We start from the raw sequence: 20,048 nt of genomic DNA on the forward strand, positions 1-20,048 counted from the left end.
CAAGGCACTTGTGTCAAGCTATGCTTCATGTTTAAAAGCTGTTATAACTGGAAAAGTATGTTGTACTAAGAATGAATGTCACTTGGGGGTTGAACAAAACTGATAATGATGGGAGCACAGAAAAGACATTTGTGGTTATATCATTATAAATGTTATATTTGTCTGACATACAAGTGCCTCTTTGATTTTGATCATTTCAGTCATCTTGTTTACAATTAAATCAATGTCAAACTGGCTAAAACACTCAATTTCAGTGGGGGTTGAATAATTTTGAACACAACTGTACTCTTACAGGCCAGCAACACATCCATTGACATATGACCTAAATAAGAGAGCAAACTCTTCAGTGCACAGTCTCCCTTCACACCATGGAGAACAGACACTCCTTCTGAGGTTCTGAAAAGTGTCATGTATATGCACAAATATAACATTAACTGAGGAATAGAGAACAGGTAAAAAGGGTTGACTTAATCATAAACCAAGGTGACTTTTCCTGTGATTTCCTCCTTCACTCCTACTGCATCCACTGGTGTCCCCTCTGTAAAAATATACAGTGCAGAGTGCACTGTGGTGCCCCTTTCCCTAATCCCTTGCCAACAGGCAGACACTGATGTCCCCCAGCAGTACTACAGTGAGAAGCCAGGCTTCCTGGTTCCTGAATTAATTAGTATCCACACATATAAACATCTGGTAATTCCTCCAATTCAACTGGACTAAATAAGCAGCTTAGTGGTAAAACATTTTCGACAATAGAAAAAGAAAATGTCTCGTTAAAACTGCTTTATTTTTCTCTGGAAACATGACAAATAAACAAGAACAGTCAAATATTTAGGCCTTAATCCAGTTCATTTTTTTTCTCCTAGGAGATATTTGTTCATCTGTTTAAAATAACTTTTTAGCGCTGCAATTGGAAAACTACCAAAAAGTGGTGAAAAACTCAAAACTATCTTCTTGCTTGTGGATTACAGTTATTTTATCGATAAGGTGTGAAAATATGACCTAGGAGAAAAATGCATGCCCTTGCTTGTCCTTGCTGACTCCCACTTGAAGAAAATAACCTCAGCTTTGTTATATCCGATGCGATGTGGAGAAAATGTTTAATTAACCTGAATGAGATTTACATAATTTAGTCAGAGCTAACATTTTCTATACATATTGTTTTTGTTGTATTAGCCCACTGTAAAGAAAGTGTAAAGTAATCCCTGAACCTCTGAAAGATAATTTCAGCTTCAAAAACACACCTTTACATTGTACATCAGCACAGGTTGTAAAATATGTCTAGTAGACTCATGATTTTTTTTTTTTTACAAAAAGAAAAAGCAATCTATACAAAAATAGATTTACAGTACAAAGACTGAGTCAGGGGGTGGAAGGAATGGCCCTAGCCTGAGAAGAAATGAATATTACCTTGAAGAATACACATACCTGATTTACAGCTGCCCAGAAATAACATCACAGGACTGCTCCATGTAGCGCATCGAAGCATTACTGACTCACAGCCTATATACTATATTTTTGCACACACTGTCGTTAACCGCCTCTGACTAACCTCCGGTGTACTACTGTATATCGCTGTTCATCTCCGGTGTCATGGTTACTGGCAGGATTGTGGTGGGATTCTGCACATAATTATCAGAGCACACTCCAGTAAGGTCAGTGAGGTAGAGGAGGAGAGATTCCTTTGCAGATAAGCCTTCAGTGTTGGAGGAAATCTTTCTCTGTTATGCATCTGATCTATGACACAGTCTACAGGTACACTATAAAGCCTAAGCAGAGAGTGACAAAGTTCAGTCAATACATGAACACAAAGGGTTTTATGGTAGAAGGAAGCTACCTTTATATATTCTAGTCCAGAAAATAAAGCAGGAATGATGAAGGCAGGTATGTGCCTAGGACAACAAGGCTTCAATTTCCTTATTACAGTACATGGAATCCCCAATATATACATATCAATGTAAAAAAAGAAAAAGTGATATGAAAATTTGTTTCAGGGATGTGCTTCCTGAGGCAGCAGTTCAGTATGTTGGTTTCATGTCCAGAAAAATGAAGTAACTGGTATTTCAAGCATTCTCCTGTTGCTTTATAGTTCATCATGTTTCAAGTCTGCAGAAATAAAATAAAGACAGTGGAAATTATGCGAACCAGACAGTGCTGAGCGAATGTCTTGTTGGAGCACATTTTATTTACCAGCAGAAAAGAATAACAAAAAAGGCAAAGCTTAATTTCCAGAGCAAGGTAAGCACAGAAAGTCTCACAGAATGTGTAAGTCTAAAGGGCTACTGATGCATACCTAATCTCTCAAGCTTAAGTCCAATAGGCCTGTACAAAATGGGTATATTTGCAATGTGCAGGTAGCACTGCTGGTCCTAACGCCAGAGGGGATTACCATTGGGGTACCACATGTGTTTCTACAATAACACATACAAAAGCTGTGAAGTCGGTATCAAGGACTCAGAGTTGGAGCAATTTTGGGTACCTGGAGTTTGAGTTGAAAAACCTTTTCCAGGGGAAAAGGCATTATATGACTGTTTGTGAAAACCTTGGTAAGTAAATAAGTTCTACTAATAAGTGTTTTTTTTTGTACTCACAAAGGTTGCTTGTATTTCATTCCACATTTGGAAAACATACTAACGTGTAAATTGTGTACCGCCAAAGTTTTAGCCTTGAGGCTAGTACGTGCTATTACATGTGGCTTTAGATCAGGAAAATAATCATTACCTGACTGATAATCAATCAATAAATCATCAGCTGTAAGCCGGAATCTAATATAATGACAACAGTCTGGACAGTTCGCGTGAGCTGTATTTTTGCTGACTGTCCATTCTGCCTAATAAAAATCTGACTTTTATCCAGGATTCCTTCTTTTTCTAATATAATGACAGTTTGACTGCTTGCAGTATAAAGCTATGAGAATTTTTGATCATCAATAAAAGTACAGACTATGGTAAAGGACATTACAACTATTGCTTGGAATCCCTGTACTGTCCCTCAGAAGGCACTGAATAGGAAGTCTTATTCTCTGACCTACAGGCATGGCCAAATTTGACAGGACTCCTCCATGGAAAAGTAGAACCAACATCAGTCTCTAAAATAATTTGAAACAGTCAAAAGCAATTGGCACTCATAAATGTTTAATCCATATTTAACAAGACTCAGACTTTGTGTTAAAGTTTTTAATCAACAGAATATTTCAAATCACACAAATCAAAATGACAGGGGCAAAGCAAATGGGGGCCTACAGCCTAGTACACACATCCAATTTTGATTGGCTAATTTTACCACTTCTATGTAGTATGAGAGTTTTTCTATAAAATCTGGTCATAGTATTCAAAACCTGCATCTACATGCAGATGGTAAAATTGGACAGCTATTGGCCAATTAAAATTGGATGCGTACCAGGCTTTAGGGTGTGTACACATATACAACTTTGTTTGGCCAATTTTACCACCTCCATGTAGTACGAGAGCTTCCTGCACAAACTGTTCATAGTATTCAAAGTCTGTTGACCCTTGTAAATTAGATGTACACACACACACACACACACACTATTTTTCCACATCCTATGCAGGGAATCATTGCAGACAATTAAACTGCTCCAGCTACAGGTTTAATGGTGCCTGTTCCATGCTGCATGGTTAAGATCTTTCTATAGATGTTCAATAGGGTTAAAATCAGGGCTCACAGATGTCCACCTGATGAACTTTGTGTATAAGCAATGCTTAATCTAGCTGCTAGATGTCAAACCGATCCTTCGAGGGCCGAGGTCCTCACACATTTTTGACACAGCTCAAATGAATTGATGGGTGTGAATCAGGAAAGGTGTGGGCCATCAGGTAGAAGACATTTCTCTCTTTCTCAGTCCATCCTAAACACTGGCATGGATCTGGCCCTCCAGGCCTGGAGTTTGACACCTGTCATCTAGGACAGGTCAGTGGCATGCAGGTATACGTGGGACAATTTATGTTTATTTAATCACTTTTCAAGAGGAATAAGGGGCCTTTTCAGTATTGTGCAATAGCAATTTGCCCATGTCTGTACAGAAATTATTGTTTTAGAGACTGGGGATTGGAAAGGGCTTATTTGACATTTCTCCTTTAAGAGATAAAGGAAGCTATTTTGTATTCATATTCTAATCAGTAACTAAAATTTGCATTTGTTAATAGCATATCTGGATGTGCTAATTTTATAAATATATAATTTTGTGAGGCATTAGTACTATTGTATTTAATGTAAAATGTGTTAATGCTATTGAATTTGACTCATTATATTTTTGCTACACCTGCCATTATTTAAAAATAGAATTCTTTTAGTATTCCCCTCCACTTAATAATTGATTTTTGAAAGTGCCAATCATGAAATACAGAAGAGGTTATTAAACTGAAATAGCGAGAGCTTATATGAGTATTACTGTCATTCAGGCTCTTACCACTTGCAGATGCCCGCGTGTCATTCTTCTTCTGCTCATCTACCCTTTTTAGAAGTTGCCTGATCTCGTTGTCATAGTCTGCCCACTCTGGCACAATGCGTGCAGCTGCTGTCAGTTTTGGCTCTTTAGTTTTTGGATTATTACACTGTGGCACAACAAAAGGAAAACCACAAGATGAGGCAAGGAAAATGGTATTATAGATTAAATGGCATTATTTACCCAATTTGGCCACAGTGTTTGATAGCATACAGTATGTAAGACTTGTAATAGATATATATAATTTAAGACATACATAATTTTACATCATGCATCAAGGCATAGATACTACATTACTATATGTATAATGTATTTAGATGGCAACCCTTAAAACAATGCTACAATATACTGAAGAAAAACAAAAACTGCAAGGTTTTAAAGCCCATACGTATTTCAATAGTACGGTATATATAAAACATAACATTTATTACAAAAATCTTAGTAGATGGTTGTGTTGACATCAGTATAAAGAAGTATATACCGCATTTTTCAGAATATAAGATGTACTTTTTCTCCCCAAAAATGGGGAGAAAAAGTCCCTGCATCTTATATTTCAAAGACAGAGATACGAACCGACCCGACGTCCCCATGTGCTCCTGCGGTCCCTCCCGGTCTCCTCTGCTCCGTGTGTAAAAAACAATTAGCGGCAGCATGGCTCACTTAATCCAGCGATTCTAGCGGTGAGTGCAGACCTCTTCTCTCCTGCTCTCCCTAGTGACGGCTTCTGCTGATGACGTGATCAGCAGAAGCCGGCACTAGAGGAATAGCAACTGAGATGAGAGGTCTGTGCTCGCCGTGGGAGCTGCTGGATAAGGTGAAACTGGCTGAAACAGGGGGACTAGAGGACAACACAGGAACAAAAGGGGAAACAGTGGGACACAATGGAAGACAGGGACACACAGAGGGCAAAGGAGGACACAGTGGAGGACATGGACACACTATGTTTAGTATATATATTTCTTTTTCCCTGGTTTTTGCCCTCTAAACCTAGGTGCATCTTATATTCCAGAGTGTCTTATATGCTGAAAAATACGGCAGGTCACATTAATATATGTATACAACAAGCAGCCTAACGCATGTTTTGCAGCTTCAAATTACCGTACCCGATTCTTCAGACATTAAATTGCAGTTGTGGTGTTGTGGCGCCTGAATGAGAGGCCTGTGGAAGCTTGGGTGGGAGTCCACTAGAAGGTCAGGGAATGCTAGGGGGGGAACTGCCAGATAACCTGGCGATGGGCCAGCCTGCCCAGCAGAAAGCCAGTACTGGCAGCACAGAAGCCAGGTAACTCTGCTTAGGGCTCTTTCACATTAGGGCAGACTTTCTGCGTTAACGCAAACGGAAGCCGTTTGCGTTAACCAAGGTAAGATGAAAGTCCATAGACTTTCATTTTACCTTTCACACTCGACGCTGCGTTTCGATGCGTTGCGGTTCCTACGCACCCGGGCGCAGTTTTTCCTCCAACGCACCCGCGAGCCGGCGGTTTAATTACCAGCTACCGCTGCTGATTGCGTCGCACCGCAGATACCCGACGACACGCCGCAGGCAGACAACGCGTGCAGGAGAACGGCTCCTGTTCGCGTTGTCTGATGTGAAAGAGCCCTTAGTTATGTTTAAGTGACACTGCCTGTTTATGTGATATGCTGTATTTTGTATTAATGGAGAGGGGGCTTCATCCAACATTTTGCTAGGCAGGCCTACTTAGACCACTGTTAATTTCATGTATATTTGGCTCCACCTATGACCACACCCATATTCTTGTGCATGGCCACACCCATTTTCCAGCTGTAGTGCCCAAAAAAGCCCTGGATCCTAGCAACACCCCTGCACAGCACATACGGTAGTATGAATGAACCCTTTTGCAAGTTATTACTACTGATTTGTATACAGCCAAGGCACTGAAAAGAAAAAAAGCCATTATTGCAAACAAATAGCATGGAGAAACTACAGACTGTATAGAATATAATACATAGCTGTACATCCTACAATGTACACATAAATTGTGGGCAACAACGAGGATTCATTGATACCAAGATACAATGGGAAAGAACTATACAAGCTTATAGTCTAAGCTCTGTCACTATATATAACGGTAGTAAGACATATCACTTTATAGGTTTATGTGATCCTAAACGGAAAGATTTTTAGCTGTGTTTTTTCTTTTCTTAAAACCTTATTAACCAGTTCACCCTCAAGGGTTTTTACCCTAACGGACCAGAGCAATTTTCACCTGTCAGTGCTCCTCAATTTTATTCCCTAATAACTTTATTACTACTTATCACAATAAAATGATGTATACCTTGTTTTTTTCGCCACCATTTAGGCTTTCTGTGGGTAGTACATTTTGCTAAGAATTATTTTATTCTAAATGTGTTTTAACCACTTGCCGACCGCACGCTTATACCGTGCGTCGGCAAAGTGGCAGCTGCAGGACCAGCGACGCAGTATTGCGTCGCCAGCTGCAGCCTAATTAATCAGGAAGCAGCCGCTCGTACGAGCGGCTGCTTCCTGTCAATTCACGGCGGGGGGCTCCGTGAATAGCCTGCGGGCCGCCGATGGCGGCTCGCAGGCTAAATGTAAACACAAGCGGAAATAATCCGCTTTGTTTACCTTTGTACGGCGCTGCTGCGCAGCAGCGCCGTAAGGCAGATCGGCGATCCCCGGCCAATCAGCGGCCGGGGATCGCCGCCATGTCACGGGACGTCCTGTCACTGGCTGCACAGGACGGATAGCGTCCTGTGCAGCCCAGATCTCCCGGGGGTGGCAGGTAGGAGAGGGAGGGGGAGGATTTCGCCGCGGAGGGGGGCTTTGAGGTGCCCCCCCCCCGCAAAATGCCAGCCAGGAGGAGCGATCAGACCCCCCCTGCACATCATCCCCCTAGTGGGGAAAAAAGAGGGGCGATCTGATCGCTCTGAGTGCCCTTTGATCTGTGCTGGGGGCTGCAGAGCCCACCCAGCACAGATCACCTAAAACAGTGCTGGTCCTTAAGGGGGGGTAAAGGGTGGGTCCTCAAGTGGTTAAGGGAAAAATAAGAAAATAATGGAAAAAAAAATATTATTTCTCAGTTTTCGGCCTCTATAGTTTTAAAATTAAATGTTCTCCTGTGTATCAAACAGACACATTTTATTTGCCCAGTTGTCACGATTATTAAACCGTTTAAATTATGTCCCTATCACAATGTACGGCGACAATAGATTATTTTGAAATATAGGTGTTATTTTTCTGTTTTGTTTTTCTTTTGTCTGGTCCACAATTACAAGCCCCTATGTAGTAAAGTAAAAGTAATTTCCCATCATAAAATATAGATAAAAAAAGCTGAGCCCCTAAAGCAACAATTTATGTATTTTTTTTTTAACTGATTTTTTTTTATGAGTTTTTTTTATTTTTTTTATTGGGGGGCTTTGGTAATGCAAGTTATTCATTTTATTAGTATTGGTTAGGTATGTAGGTGTTCAATCTTTTTTTTTTTTTTACATTTAAATACAATGTGACGGCTTCCTGTTTCATGAATGGATGCGGCCGCTGTTCGCGGTCACGTCCATTCACTCCAGGCATTGCGATTGGTTAGAGGACTGCACGTGTGCGGCGCGCACACGTGCGGAGCAGTGGCGGGAATGCGCGACGTATTAAAACGTCATGTTGCCATTAACAAGGTAATACATGACGTTTTAATAAGTTATAATGCCGTTAAATGGTTAATGCATAAACAGAAAAATGATTAAATAATAGCTATGATTTTCCCTATTTCACAAAAGAACAAACAAACCTATGCAGTATGACCAGTAGGACTTAGGGCCCTTTTCCACTAGAGCGTTTGCTGAATCGCAAAATCGCAAATCGCTAGCGATTTTAAAATTGCTACGGTTTAAATAACATGGGAATCATGGTAGGTAATTTTCACTACCGTGATTCGTTTTTTACTAAATCGCGATGCGGAACGATTTTTGCCGCAATTTTGCTATGCAGTGTATAGCATAGCAAAAGCGCAATCGAAAACGTCAGGAAATCGCCAGGAAAGTTTTAACTTTTGCTGAATCGCAATCGATATCGTTTAGCGCGAACGCTAGCAATTGCTAGTGGAAAAGGGCCCTTACTGTGGATTTATCGATAACACCATAACTATTTATAAAGGTTTGAAGCTACTTATGAAAAACACAGCAGCGCATTCTGTTGCAAAGCAAGTTCTCAGCAGACAGCATAATAAAGTTCTGCAGTGAAATATTTATTGAGCAATTATGTTGTGTCCTGTTTGAATGCTTCAAGAAAGATAATTGATCACTCAGTGAAACAAAACACTAGAAGAATTTGGTTGAGCTGTGTGAATATTTGACAAAACATCAATTCCATGATTTGTCATACTTACACGGGTCACTGTAGTGTGCATGCACTACCTTCCTATGAGTACGTTATTAAGCGACCCACTTAGAGAAACAGGCCCAGTGCAAAGGAAATCATTTCTGCAGCAAAAACTGAGGGATCTTCATGGTTGTCTGCCAAGTACACACAACGTAGTGTTCAGGGAAAGGGCAACTCTCCTCATCCCCAGCACACCTGTGTGTTCATTCATCGGAATCAAACATGGACTATACCCATTTTAAATATGCTCTTACTGCATTTAGAGATGGACCATGCTGCATTAGGGTAAATATTATTGAACATGGCATACCAAATCTGAAAATATATGAATAGAGCATCACAGGGAGGGAGGTTAAGTGCTTCCTTTATTTCAGTAAAGGCTAAACGATCATTCCATTACCTACTGTCTACAAAGGTGCCAGGGTGCATTTGATAAGGTCTGGGGCCCTTGGTTTAGCTGGACTGCTGTACATAGATTAGCCTGATTGCACTGGGCGAGATACTTAGTGGTATGGCTTCTGTATTCAGTATGGATGATCCAAGATCATTTGCAGTCATGATTTTAGTAGCATATTTTGATAGCTGCGCATATCTTCTATTGCACATTGTATATTTCTGGTTGGTCATGTAGCCTATTACTTTACTTTATAGTGTACTGATTAAGGGCGTTGGCTTTGACACAGGAAAACTGGGTTCAAATCTCGGCTCTTCCTGTTCAGTAAGCCTGCACCTATTCAGTAAGGAGTCTTTGGGGTAGACTCCCTAACACTGCTATTGTCTATAGAGCGCATCCTAGAGGCTGCAGCTCTGGCGCTTTGAGTCCACCAGGAGAAAAGCATGATATAAATGTTCTGTGTCTTATCAATATAAGTAGAAGACAATTATCCAACACCGCCCACTATGCCAAATTACAGGGGGACCCCACAAAAGGCTACAGGATGGCACTCAAAAGGATGGTTAACAGATTGCCTGCAAACATCAGACAACATGTAAGGACCCTTATCCCTGAAGAACCTAGAACAGCCTGCTTTTACATGCTTCCCAAGATCCACAAAGAGGGAAACCTAGGCAGGCCCATAATCTCAGGGAGCAGAACTTTTACAGAGAACATCTCAGGGTGGCTGGAAAACATCTTGAATCCTCTTGTCTGTAAAAGGCCCAGCTACTTACAGGATACCACCCACCTCCTGAACAAACTGACAGCCATCGGCCCAGTACCTGAGGGAACCATACTGGCCACGATGGACGTGGAGTCCCTGTACACGAACATTCCCCATGATGATGGTATTGCAGCCTGCCGTAAATATCTTCAGGGTCAGGGCATACCTGTAAAGCCTATTGCTGGACTGATCAAATACATTCTCACTCATAATTATCTCACTTTTCGACAGGACCTCTATTTACAGCAGATGGGCGTGGCAATGGGTTTGCGATTCGCACCACAGTATGCAAATCTATTCATGGCCAAAATCGAAGAGGAATACCTCAATGCATGTGGCATAAAACCCATGGCCTACTTCCGCTTCATTGATGATATTTTAATCATCTGGTCCGCAAGTGAGGATGATCTTCTCCAGTTCCACAGGAACTTCAATGCCTTCCATCCTACAATCAAATTGAAACTTACCTACTCTCACACAGAGATTAACTTTCTGGACATCACCATATACATCAGGGGTAACAACATACAAACCTCTGTGTATCGCAAACCTACAGACCGTCCCACATACCTAAGATATGACAGTTTTCATCCCAAGCACATTAAGAACTCTATAATTTACAGCCAAGCTATAAGGTACAACCGGATTTGTTCTGACAGGATGGACAGAGACAAGTACCTGGATCGCCTTAAGAACACTTTCATTAAACAAGGTTACAGTCCTCCTATGGCTGAGGCCCAAATCAGGAAAGCCAGCATCATCCCCAGGACTGAACTCCTGAAATATAAGCAAAACCAGAAAGAGGAACGTGTCCCTTTGGTTGTCACCTACAACCCACACCTGGAAATCTTAAGGAGGATTGCTAAGGAACTTCATCCCATTTTACACAAGGATCACAGACTGAGAAAGATATTCCCTAAACCTCCCCTCTTGTCATATCGGCAACCACACAATCTAAAACAGATGATTGTCAGGAGTTCTTTGAATAGGCCTCAACAAAACGTAACATCACCCTGCCGACAAAAAATATGTGGGACCTGCAGACACATTTACTCCACTGACAGGGTAACGATACCAGGTTCACAACAGGAGTACAGAGTACAAGGTACATTTTCCTGTGGTTCCACCAATCTGGTATATCTGATCATGTGTGCTAAATGCCCCAATGTTCTGTACGTGGGAGAAACTGGACAAACTCTGCGCAAACGTATGAATGGACACAGGCACACTATTAATGATACCAAATCTGGACTCCCAGTTGCTACACACTTTCGGTCCAACGGACACAGCATGGATGATCTTCGTGTCACTGCCCTGAAGGGTGGCTTCAAAACGTCAAATGATCGATTAATAGCAGAAACAAAATTTATAAATTGGTTCAAAGCTGTGCAGAACGGTTTGAATAAGGACAACAATTTTTTATATTGGTATGAGACTGATATTTAAACTTTCTCAGCCATTCTAGCTGAACTTGTTAACTAAGAATTTACGTTTCCTCTGGGTCAATCCTAATCCCAGGTCTCTGAGCATGGCGTAAACAAGGATCCTTATCTTAGCTAATAACCTCTAACCCCATTCAGATGGTCTGTTTGAATTAAGGCATCTTAATGACATGTATTTATGCTTGAAAAAATATCTGTTTTCCCTTTTGATGTTGCATGTATATAAGCTGTCTGTACCACCAGCCTGCAAACTAACAGGATATAAGCGAGACGAAGGCTGCAAGGCCGAAAGCTTGCTTATTTTTATTCATTTTTAGTTAGCCAATAAATGGTATCATCCTGATTTAAAACTTCTTGCTTATCAATATAAATCGCCCATATGCAAAAAAGCCTTTATTGGCTATTTCAGCAATGAAACGCTTCCTATAATTGCAGACCAGCTTTTTACATGTCTCCACAGGTATTTTTGCCCATTCATCTTTAGCAATGAGCGCCAAATTTTTCAGGTTGGAGGGTCTTCTTGCTATCACCCTGATCTTTAGCTCCCTCCACAGATTCTCAGTTGGATTTAAGTCAGGACTCTGGCTGGGCCACTCCAAAACATTGTCTACTAACCATTTCTTCACCACTTTTGCTGTGTGTTTTGGGTCATTGCCATGCTGAAATGTCCACTCCAAGTTTCTCTGCAGACTGCCTGATGTTGTCGTTGAGAATCCTCATGTATTGCTCTTTTTTCATGGTGCTGTTTACTGTGATTAGGTTCCCTGGTCCATTGGCTGAAAAAAAACACTAAAGAATTAGGTTCCCACCACCATGTTTGACAGTGGGGATGGTGTTCTTTGGGTTGAAGGCTTCTATTTTTTTACGGCAAATGAAGGAAACATCATTGTGACCAAACAATTCAATTTTTGTTTCATCTGACCACAACACAGTAGACCAGAAGTCGTCTTCTTTGTCCAGATGAGCATTTGCAAGGGCCAAGCAAGCTTTTGTGTGACTTATCTGGAGAAGTGGCATCCTCCTTGGTCTGAATCCGTGGAACCCAGCAGTGTCTGTTGGGTTGTCTGTCTTGAGACATTGCCACCAGCAGAGCCCAGATTCACCAGGATGGCCTTGGTGGTGATCCTTGGATTCTTTTTCACCTCTCTCACTATCTCCTGGCCAGCACAGGTGTCACTTTCGGCTTCCAACCACGTCCTCTGAGATTTTCCAGTGTGGAACATGCACTGTAGCCACTGGAACTTGAAAAACATTTAGAAATGGCCTTTCCTGTTTTGTGAGCAGCCACAATGCACAGCCGCAGGTCCTCACGGAGCTCGTTTGTCTTAGCCATGACTGTCCACAAACAAACTGCAGAGAACTGCTGTTTATCACCTGTTGCCTTGATTAAAACAGCTGCTCCCAATTAATCAGGGTAAAGGTGGCCATACATGGTACAATTTTTCATTTTTTTCCGATTAGATAATTTAGTTCGATTATTCCGTTAGATCGAATATAAAGATTTTTCCAGCATGTCCGATCTGATTTTTTTTAAAAAAAAACAGGATAATCGTTCGAATTTCTTGATCGAAAAAAAAATATTTTCAACTTTCATTCGATTCGATCATTTAGATCGAAGAAACGGGATAATCGAACGTTTTAATTGTACCATGTATGGCCACCATAACTAGGAGGCTTTAGAACAGCTTGGACTATTTGGAATGGTATGGAACTTTGGATTTTCTCACAGACTGTGACAGTTTGTGAAGGGTATGAATAATTTTGGACTGGACACTTATTGCTCAAATGTAATAAAAAGCTGATAAATATTTTTTTTTTCCACAATAATGCCTCTTGTACATAGTCTTATTATCTTTTGGGATATCATTTCCCCTCAATTAATTGGTTGAATAAAAGTAACTTTAAGTCAAAATTTGCCAGAGGTATGAATAATTATGGGCAGCACTTTATAATAAAGTGTTACATTTAATTTTTTTTTTTTTTTTTTTACTTCTTTCACTAAAGTTTTATTGAGCATATAAAAATATCAAAAAGTACAGTAACATTATTCCAGAATGTAGATAATGAAAGGGCTACAAAAGAAGTATTCAGCAAAAGTGCAGAAATAGAAATCTTCCATAATGTCTATCTTAAATAAACCAAATATTATGTAACAAAGTACAGAACAGCAAAGTAAACTATGAAGATTGCATATTGGTTCTTTGGGAATGCCAGTCATCACAGTGTAGATGAAATTTCTCCATAGTATCAAACATTGTATGAAAAATAAAATCGGTTAACATGATGCTGTCCACCCTTGAGAGAACCTTATTGAAATTAAGATCTGTTTGTTTGCAGGAGCATGCAATTACCCAAACCCCGAGCACAACAACACAAAGTATACGCTTTTCCAAATTTTCGGTACCAGAGGATTAGGAGCTAGCAGTAAAGCTTGCATAGAATCCAACCTAATTTGTTTTTCACATAACTTGCTTAAGAGAGAACCCACCTGTGACCACAAACCAACCTCCTTTGGACACTCCCAAAATATGTGCATCATGGAGCCATCTATCTGACAACCCCAAAAACCCTGTGGAGATACCTGAGGAAACATCTTATTGCAAGCTGGTTGGGACATGATACCAACGTGTAGCTACTTCAACGCAGTGTCTCTAACTGCTGCATATTTCAACGGTTTTTATATTAGAGAATATTTTATTCCAGTTAGATTTAATGTTTATGTTAAAATATGCCTTATTTTTTTTCATTATTGGTTCTATTTCTCATTGTGTATTTTTGGTATGGTTTGCACTTCCAATAAAGCTTTGAGTTGAAAACAAAACAAAAAAAAAACTTCCATTGTGTGAAATTCCTTTGGCACATCTAAAGAAATAATCATGGTTATCTTTTTTTCTTGATCACATTGGATTTTTATTCCAAACACACAGATAGGCTTTAATCCACTAAGCATTACCACATGCGGTAAAAGCAGAAAACAACTGATTGTACGGAACATTTTGTGAAATGTCAATTCACGAAGGCTGTTACCACATGAAAAACTAAAATGACTGAGAAATTTTAGTTTTAGATGTTGTAAATTTACCTCCAACCTGGAGCTGTCCAAAAATAACAAACAGCCATTCAGAAGGTTATAGAAGGGAGGAAACAGAGCAGAGAAGAAGTTAAATGTAATTAAATTAGTCTGGAAAAATAAGAAAAGTTAATAATAAAAACCTATTTCCCAAATTTCCCAATATTATTATGTAGTTGTTGAAAAAATGGTCAATAAGATACTAATGGTTTTGAGTTGATACAAATATTATGTTAATTTTATGCACCTCGAATTTGTACTTTACTAGCCAGTATAATAAAAAAAGAATGCCTTCTGTATCAAATCTTTGATCCATTTCCCTTGCATTGCAATAATTAATCATATACTGAATGAAAAACTGCACGATTCCTTAAAATACCAAATGAAATACTGCATGAGGTAAAACCCCTTGTGAATAGTCATGCGGTTTTTGGTAAATTTCCGAACTTTTACCGCATGTGTGGAAATCCTAGTGATTACTCAAAAATTTTTTTTTTTAAATCACTGAACATGTAATGTTTACTGAACAGGTTTTAGTGAATTGAAGATGTAGTGTGCTACACATACACATGTAACATAATCGCTTTATATTTTTTTACTTTTGAGAAATCAGTTCCCCTAAATACCAGGGAGAGAGCATCTAACCAATACGATAATGCTGGGAATACACGGTAAGATAATGCACCGGAATCGAGCCAGCGGCTCGATGCTGGCGAGTCCCCCCGCGGCTGCCCGGATCGATTCCCTCTCGTCCCCGCGGGCACTTCTTATCAGCTGTTCGTTTTTTTGCATTGTCCGCCCGCGGGGATTGAGCGCGGAATCGATCCGCCGCGGTGATTGGACACGTTGGAAATTTTCAATCGAGCCATCAGCGGCTCGATTGATAAGGATAAACTCCCCGTGTATGCCCAGCATCACAGAATTACAGGCAGAGATGTAAACTGTGCGTCTTATGAAATCCCACTGTAAAATCCCATTTCTCTTCAGAGTGGTACAAAGTACAATAAACTGCAATTGTAACCTGACCGCTTATATGATTGCAAATATCTCTTTATATCAATATATTATGCCAGAGGCTGTCAAGATCTTTAAGGTGCTGTTTGAATAGCTGTCAAATTTCCCTCTGACCACCCCAGGCAATAAAGCAGCTCTACTTTCTAGCCCTTGACAGATTACAGAATAGTTTATTGACTTGTACAAATTGAGCATTTACAGAATAAGACATGCTCCCAGGCGGTGTGCTGTACATTTTCTCTTCATTCTCTCTCAACACATTTGCCATGGATTGAGAATTCCAAGCGTACGGATAAGATCTTTCCCATGGCTTATTAGACTTGATCCCTTTAGGCACAGGTAGAACAACAAGCTGCCGCATTCGATTAAGAACTGAAAACAAAGAGGAACCAATTTCCTAACACTGTAAAGAAAGCAAAATGTCAGAAAGATATATGGGCTCTGAAATACAGTTAACCGGATGGAACATTTAGCTTACTGTACAGAGCAAAAATGTCCTGAAACAATATACAGCCAAGCTAAATGTATTCATAATAAGGCTCTGTAATGCACAAAGAGATACAGGGTCAATTTCTGTCTATAGACCTATGCTTAATACAAGGTCATGACTTATTCCAGAGTTGGCCGAGTCGATTCCCACTGAAAAATTCCTACTGTCAGAACTGTTCAAGTGAATACAGCGGGCAAAGACTGAAGAATGGTCATACATTATCACAAGTGATTTGGTTATATGCCGTGATCTATGTTTCAAGACTGAGCAAGGGAAGGCCACTTGGGGAAAAGGGAAAATGTCAACAGCCAACTCATTTAAAGCAATATAGCAGATTTCATTTAAGATTTAAATGATAACTGTGCCTTCAAAGTATGACCTGAAGGGGTGCATTAAAAGTGTTAAGGAGAAGGAATCATAGGTAATTACATTCTGCTTTAAAGGGGACCTGAACTCTTGCACAGGACAGAAGGAAACTATAGAGAAAGGCACCCTGTATGTATTTATAGAGTTTACTTCTATCTTCCAGATCTGCAGATTTAAGTTTCAACCAAGAAATCTCTGAGAATTGGGCTTCAGAAGTCTCCACCATTTTGTTGTTGTGTCTCCCAAAGCTGACAATTCCTGCTGTAATGCCTGGTGCACACCAAGCATTTTTGGTAGTGTTTTCAAAAACGCTGCTGCTTGCGAAAACACTTGGCTAATGTACCTCAATGGGATTGTGCACACCAGCAGTTGAGGTTTTTAGCAAACCGCAAACGTGGCTCCTGCAGCATTTTTGCGGTTGCAGATGCGTTTCTGCCTCAATGTAAAGTATAGGAAAAGCTCAAACCGCTCTGAAAAACGCTAGAGCAGAGCAGTTTTCTGGGCGTTTTTGTTACAGAAGCTGTTCAGTAACAATATATGAAATCTGCTACACAAAAATGCTCCCAAAAACACTAGGCATGTTTAGATAACCTCTCTAGGCATGCCTAGAATCGCTGTGAATATCTGCTTCAAAAACCTCTAGCGTTTTGCAGATCTGCTAGAGGTTTTTGGTGTGCACTGGATATCATTAGTCAGGGCCAGGGCCGGATTTACCATAAGGCACACTAGGCACGTGCCTACAGGCGCCTGATTGGTCAGAGGGCGGGTCTGTGTCATGTCCCCTTTAAATTTGAATCAGTGAAAATGCAAAAGCGTCCGCTCGCGCCTTTATTTACATGATAATGGGCGGCTGCGGGCGGAAGTACAGAGAGGGGCGGGCTGCGGGCGGCTAGTGGCAACACACGCACACACACATTCATTACCCATTCTCCCCGCCCACCGTTTCCATGCCTGCACGCAGCGCTTGTGTGAACAACAGCTAGCTGCGTGCATAGGCGGCGGGGGGCGGCGAGATTGTCCGTCTGCTGCTGGCTGGGAGTTTGAGGAGCTACTGCACCGGCCCTGGCTGCTCTGTTTACCTTACAGCTCCGCCCCCCGCCCCGTGTGTATTCTATTGGGGGCACACATGAGAAGTAGACAGTGGCAGAGAGCGGTGTGTGTCACAGTGCCTTGGATGGGGTCGGGAAGATGAGAGCAGCGTACACTGTCCTCCGGCTGGCTTTATTTACTTTTTCACTCTGTAGCCGCCGGGAGCTATAAGGGGAGAAAGTTACTGAAGTGATTACAAAGTCTGTAGAGGGGGAGGGAGGAGGAGGAAGTGGAGCTCGGCTAAGTATACACAGCTCCATCCCCCCTTCCATTTCACACGTGCAGGCAAAGGGTCAGTAAAGTGACAGGCGAGTGGTGGGGAGAGCAGCACAGAATGCTGTTACATGTGGCTTTGGGATGATTTTGCTGCACAACGTGTGGGCTACAGCTCTGCCCCCACCCCCCTCCCCATGTCTACTGGTTCAGCCTGTTCCTGTGCCCGGGACTTTTGAAGATGCCATTCCTTCCTGCTCCATGACATCACAGTGACAGGACCAGCGTGCATTCAGACTACTTGCATTGTGCCAGTGAGATCTACAGACAGTTATAGTGACAGAGTAAGTGGCTAATCGTTAATGCAGAGAGGCTTGGGACCTTTGATTCCTTCCCCCCCTCCCCCCATTTTTTTCCTAGCTGAGAGACTATAATGCTTCCCCCTCCCCTCCTTCTGAACAGTGTCCCCTGCTGAGACAATCCTGTGATATTTCCATAGGGTGACAGGCAGCTCTGTCCAGATGTCACCTGACCTAATCAGATGTATTTGCTACTCTGATCAGATCAGGTGACAGCTGGTCAGTGCTGAGGTGTCACTCTGTAAAAACACTGCTGGAGGCCAGGACTAGGTGTCAAATGGGGAGGGGAACCACTTGAAGGAGTAAGGGGAAGCATAGGATTGCCTCAGCAGGGGACACTTTTAGAAGGAGGAAGTAATGTAGTCTCAGCTAGAGATCAGTGAGGGTTAAAGGAAATATGTATTTTAAAGAAAATGCGATCTACTTACTTGTTCCTTCCTCCAGCCCCGGAAAGCTATGTGTCCCTTGCCACAGCTCCGTTCCCAGCCGGTCTCCAAAGGTCCCCTCGGTTGCAGATGCCAACCCAGCGATGTCGGTATCTTCTGCGCTTGCGGGATCACGCTCACGTAGCCGGGAGTGTTCTGTGCAGGCGCAGAAGCACTGCACCTGCACACAAATCTCCCGGCTATGTGATTGTGAGCAGCCGCACAATGGCGCAGAAAATAACGACCTTGCCAGGTCGGCATCTGCAACAAAGGGGACCCTTAGAGACCAGCTGGGAGCGGAGCTGTGGCAAGGGGCACATTGCTTTCCGGGGCTGGAGGAAGCAACAGGTAAGTAGATCGCATTTTCCACATTTTCGCAAATGCCTGATATTTATTTTAAAGGATATCTTAGTCCTAAACATATCCTCAAATTGTCTGTGTGTGTGGGGAGTTGTACATATGCTTACTGCACCTCCCGTGGGCCGGTGTCTGCCTCAATTTGCCTATTTTCCTTTCCATTCTAAGGGTCCTGTTGGCGCTCTCAAACCCAGACATACTATGCTGTGCATGCGCAGTATGTCCGCTTGGGCGCCTTGTGACCGCACTTGCTGGGAACCTCCAAGTGCTTTACGTGCGCACTGTCACACCAAGACGTACCCGTCTGACATGAAACTATGTGTTATCTGTATTAATTCCTTGTGATTTGTATTATCTGCTTGTTGTTGGTAATAGCATATATTTGGTACATTCTGAATGTCATTGGCAATATCTGCATAGTTAGTATTCTCTAACTGCCTTTGGTAAAATCTACATTAGTTTGCGTAAGAAAAAGGGGCGTGAGTTGGGGGTGTGGCCTGTGCGGATAGGCGGGGCTTAGGGCGCCAGAACTTCTGTGCCTTTAGGCTCCTAAGCTGTAAATCCGGCCCTGGTCAGGGCAGAGATATGAGGAGCAGATATGAGTGAGCAGAATATCTTTTATATAAACTTGCGAGGCAGCCTGATCTGAAGCTGGGAATGCCTCCATAGGATATGTTGCAGCAGCGTACTGCTGGCCTGTGCGGCTTACTGTGTTGCCATCCTCTGTCTGTTCGGTTTAGCTTTTAGGCTGAGATTTAGCTGGGCTCTGGGATGGAGATAAAGAAGCGGTGTCTGGGGAAAGAGATCGCCCAGCTTGCTGCGTGGCGTCATTGCCGCTATCAGCGGAATGCGTGGATAGTTGCCGCCTATCTAGGGAACAGCGCCATTTTGCGAGCGCATCTCCACCACCGGCGCAAAGAAATCTGTAAGTTTCTGGGGTCGGGAGAAGTGTCGTTTCCTTTTTTGTGGAGGTCTCGGGGTCTACTGCCATCTTCCTCGCCTCTCCTGCAGAAATCTCCTCCGAATGGAGCATGCTGTGAGCCGCTGTATCAGGTCGCTGACGGAGCTTTCTCGAAGTACGGCCGTCTTCCTCTCTGCTGAAGCTACGCCCCCCTGTATTTATAGAGTTTAGCTGGTCTCATTCCCCCTCATCTGTGACTAATCACAAGCTTTAATTTAATCTCTCAGCTGTGTCAGCTGTCAGCCTCCGCAGAGCAGCTAATTTGTAAACACAGGATGTTAACCAT

The 20,048-nt window shown here is 42.0% G+C and overlaps 1 protein-coding gene across 3 annotated transcripts in view; it reads right to left on the minus strand.

Annotated features, from left to right (window-relative positions):
* Positions 1–269: 269 nt before the first annotated feature.
* Positions 270–20,048, minus strand: part of UGGT2 (UDP-glucose glycoprotein glucosyltransferase 2) — a 379,277-nt gene continuing 359,498 nt past the window's right edge. For 2 of the 3 annotated variants that reach the window (XM_068267932.1, XM_068267930.1), the window contains 2 exons: positions 4,427–4,571; positions 270–2,103 (listed from right to left, as the gene is read on the minus strand). In XM_068267932.1, the coding sequence (XP_068124033.1) occupies positions 2,081–2,103; positions 4,427–4,571 (168 nt within the window). In that variant the 3' untranslated portion in view covers positions 270–2,080. Of the gene's footprint in view, positions 2,104–4,426; positions 4,572–15,683; positions 15,906–20,048 lie in introns of those variants that run through there. The other variant, XM_068267931.1, reaches the window with a different exon arrangement.

Source organism: Hyperolius riggenbachi, chromosome 2 (assembly GCF_040937935.1).
Source record: "Hyperolius riggenbachi isolate aHypRig1 chromosome 2, aHypRig1.pri, whole genome shotgun sequence".
NCBI classification, from domain to species: Eukaryota; Metazoa; Chordata; class Amphibia; order Anura; family Hyperoliidae; genus Hyperolius; species Hyperolius riggenbachi.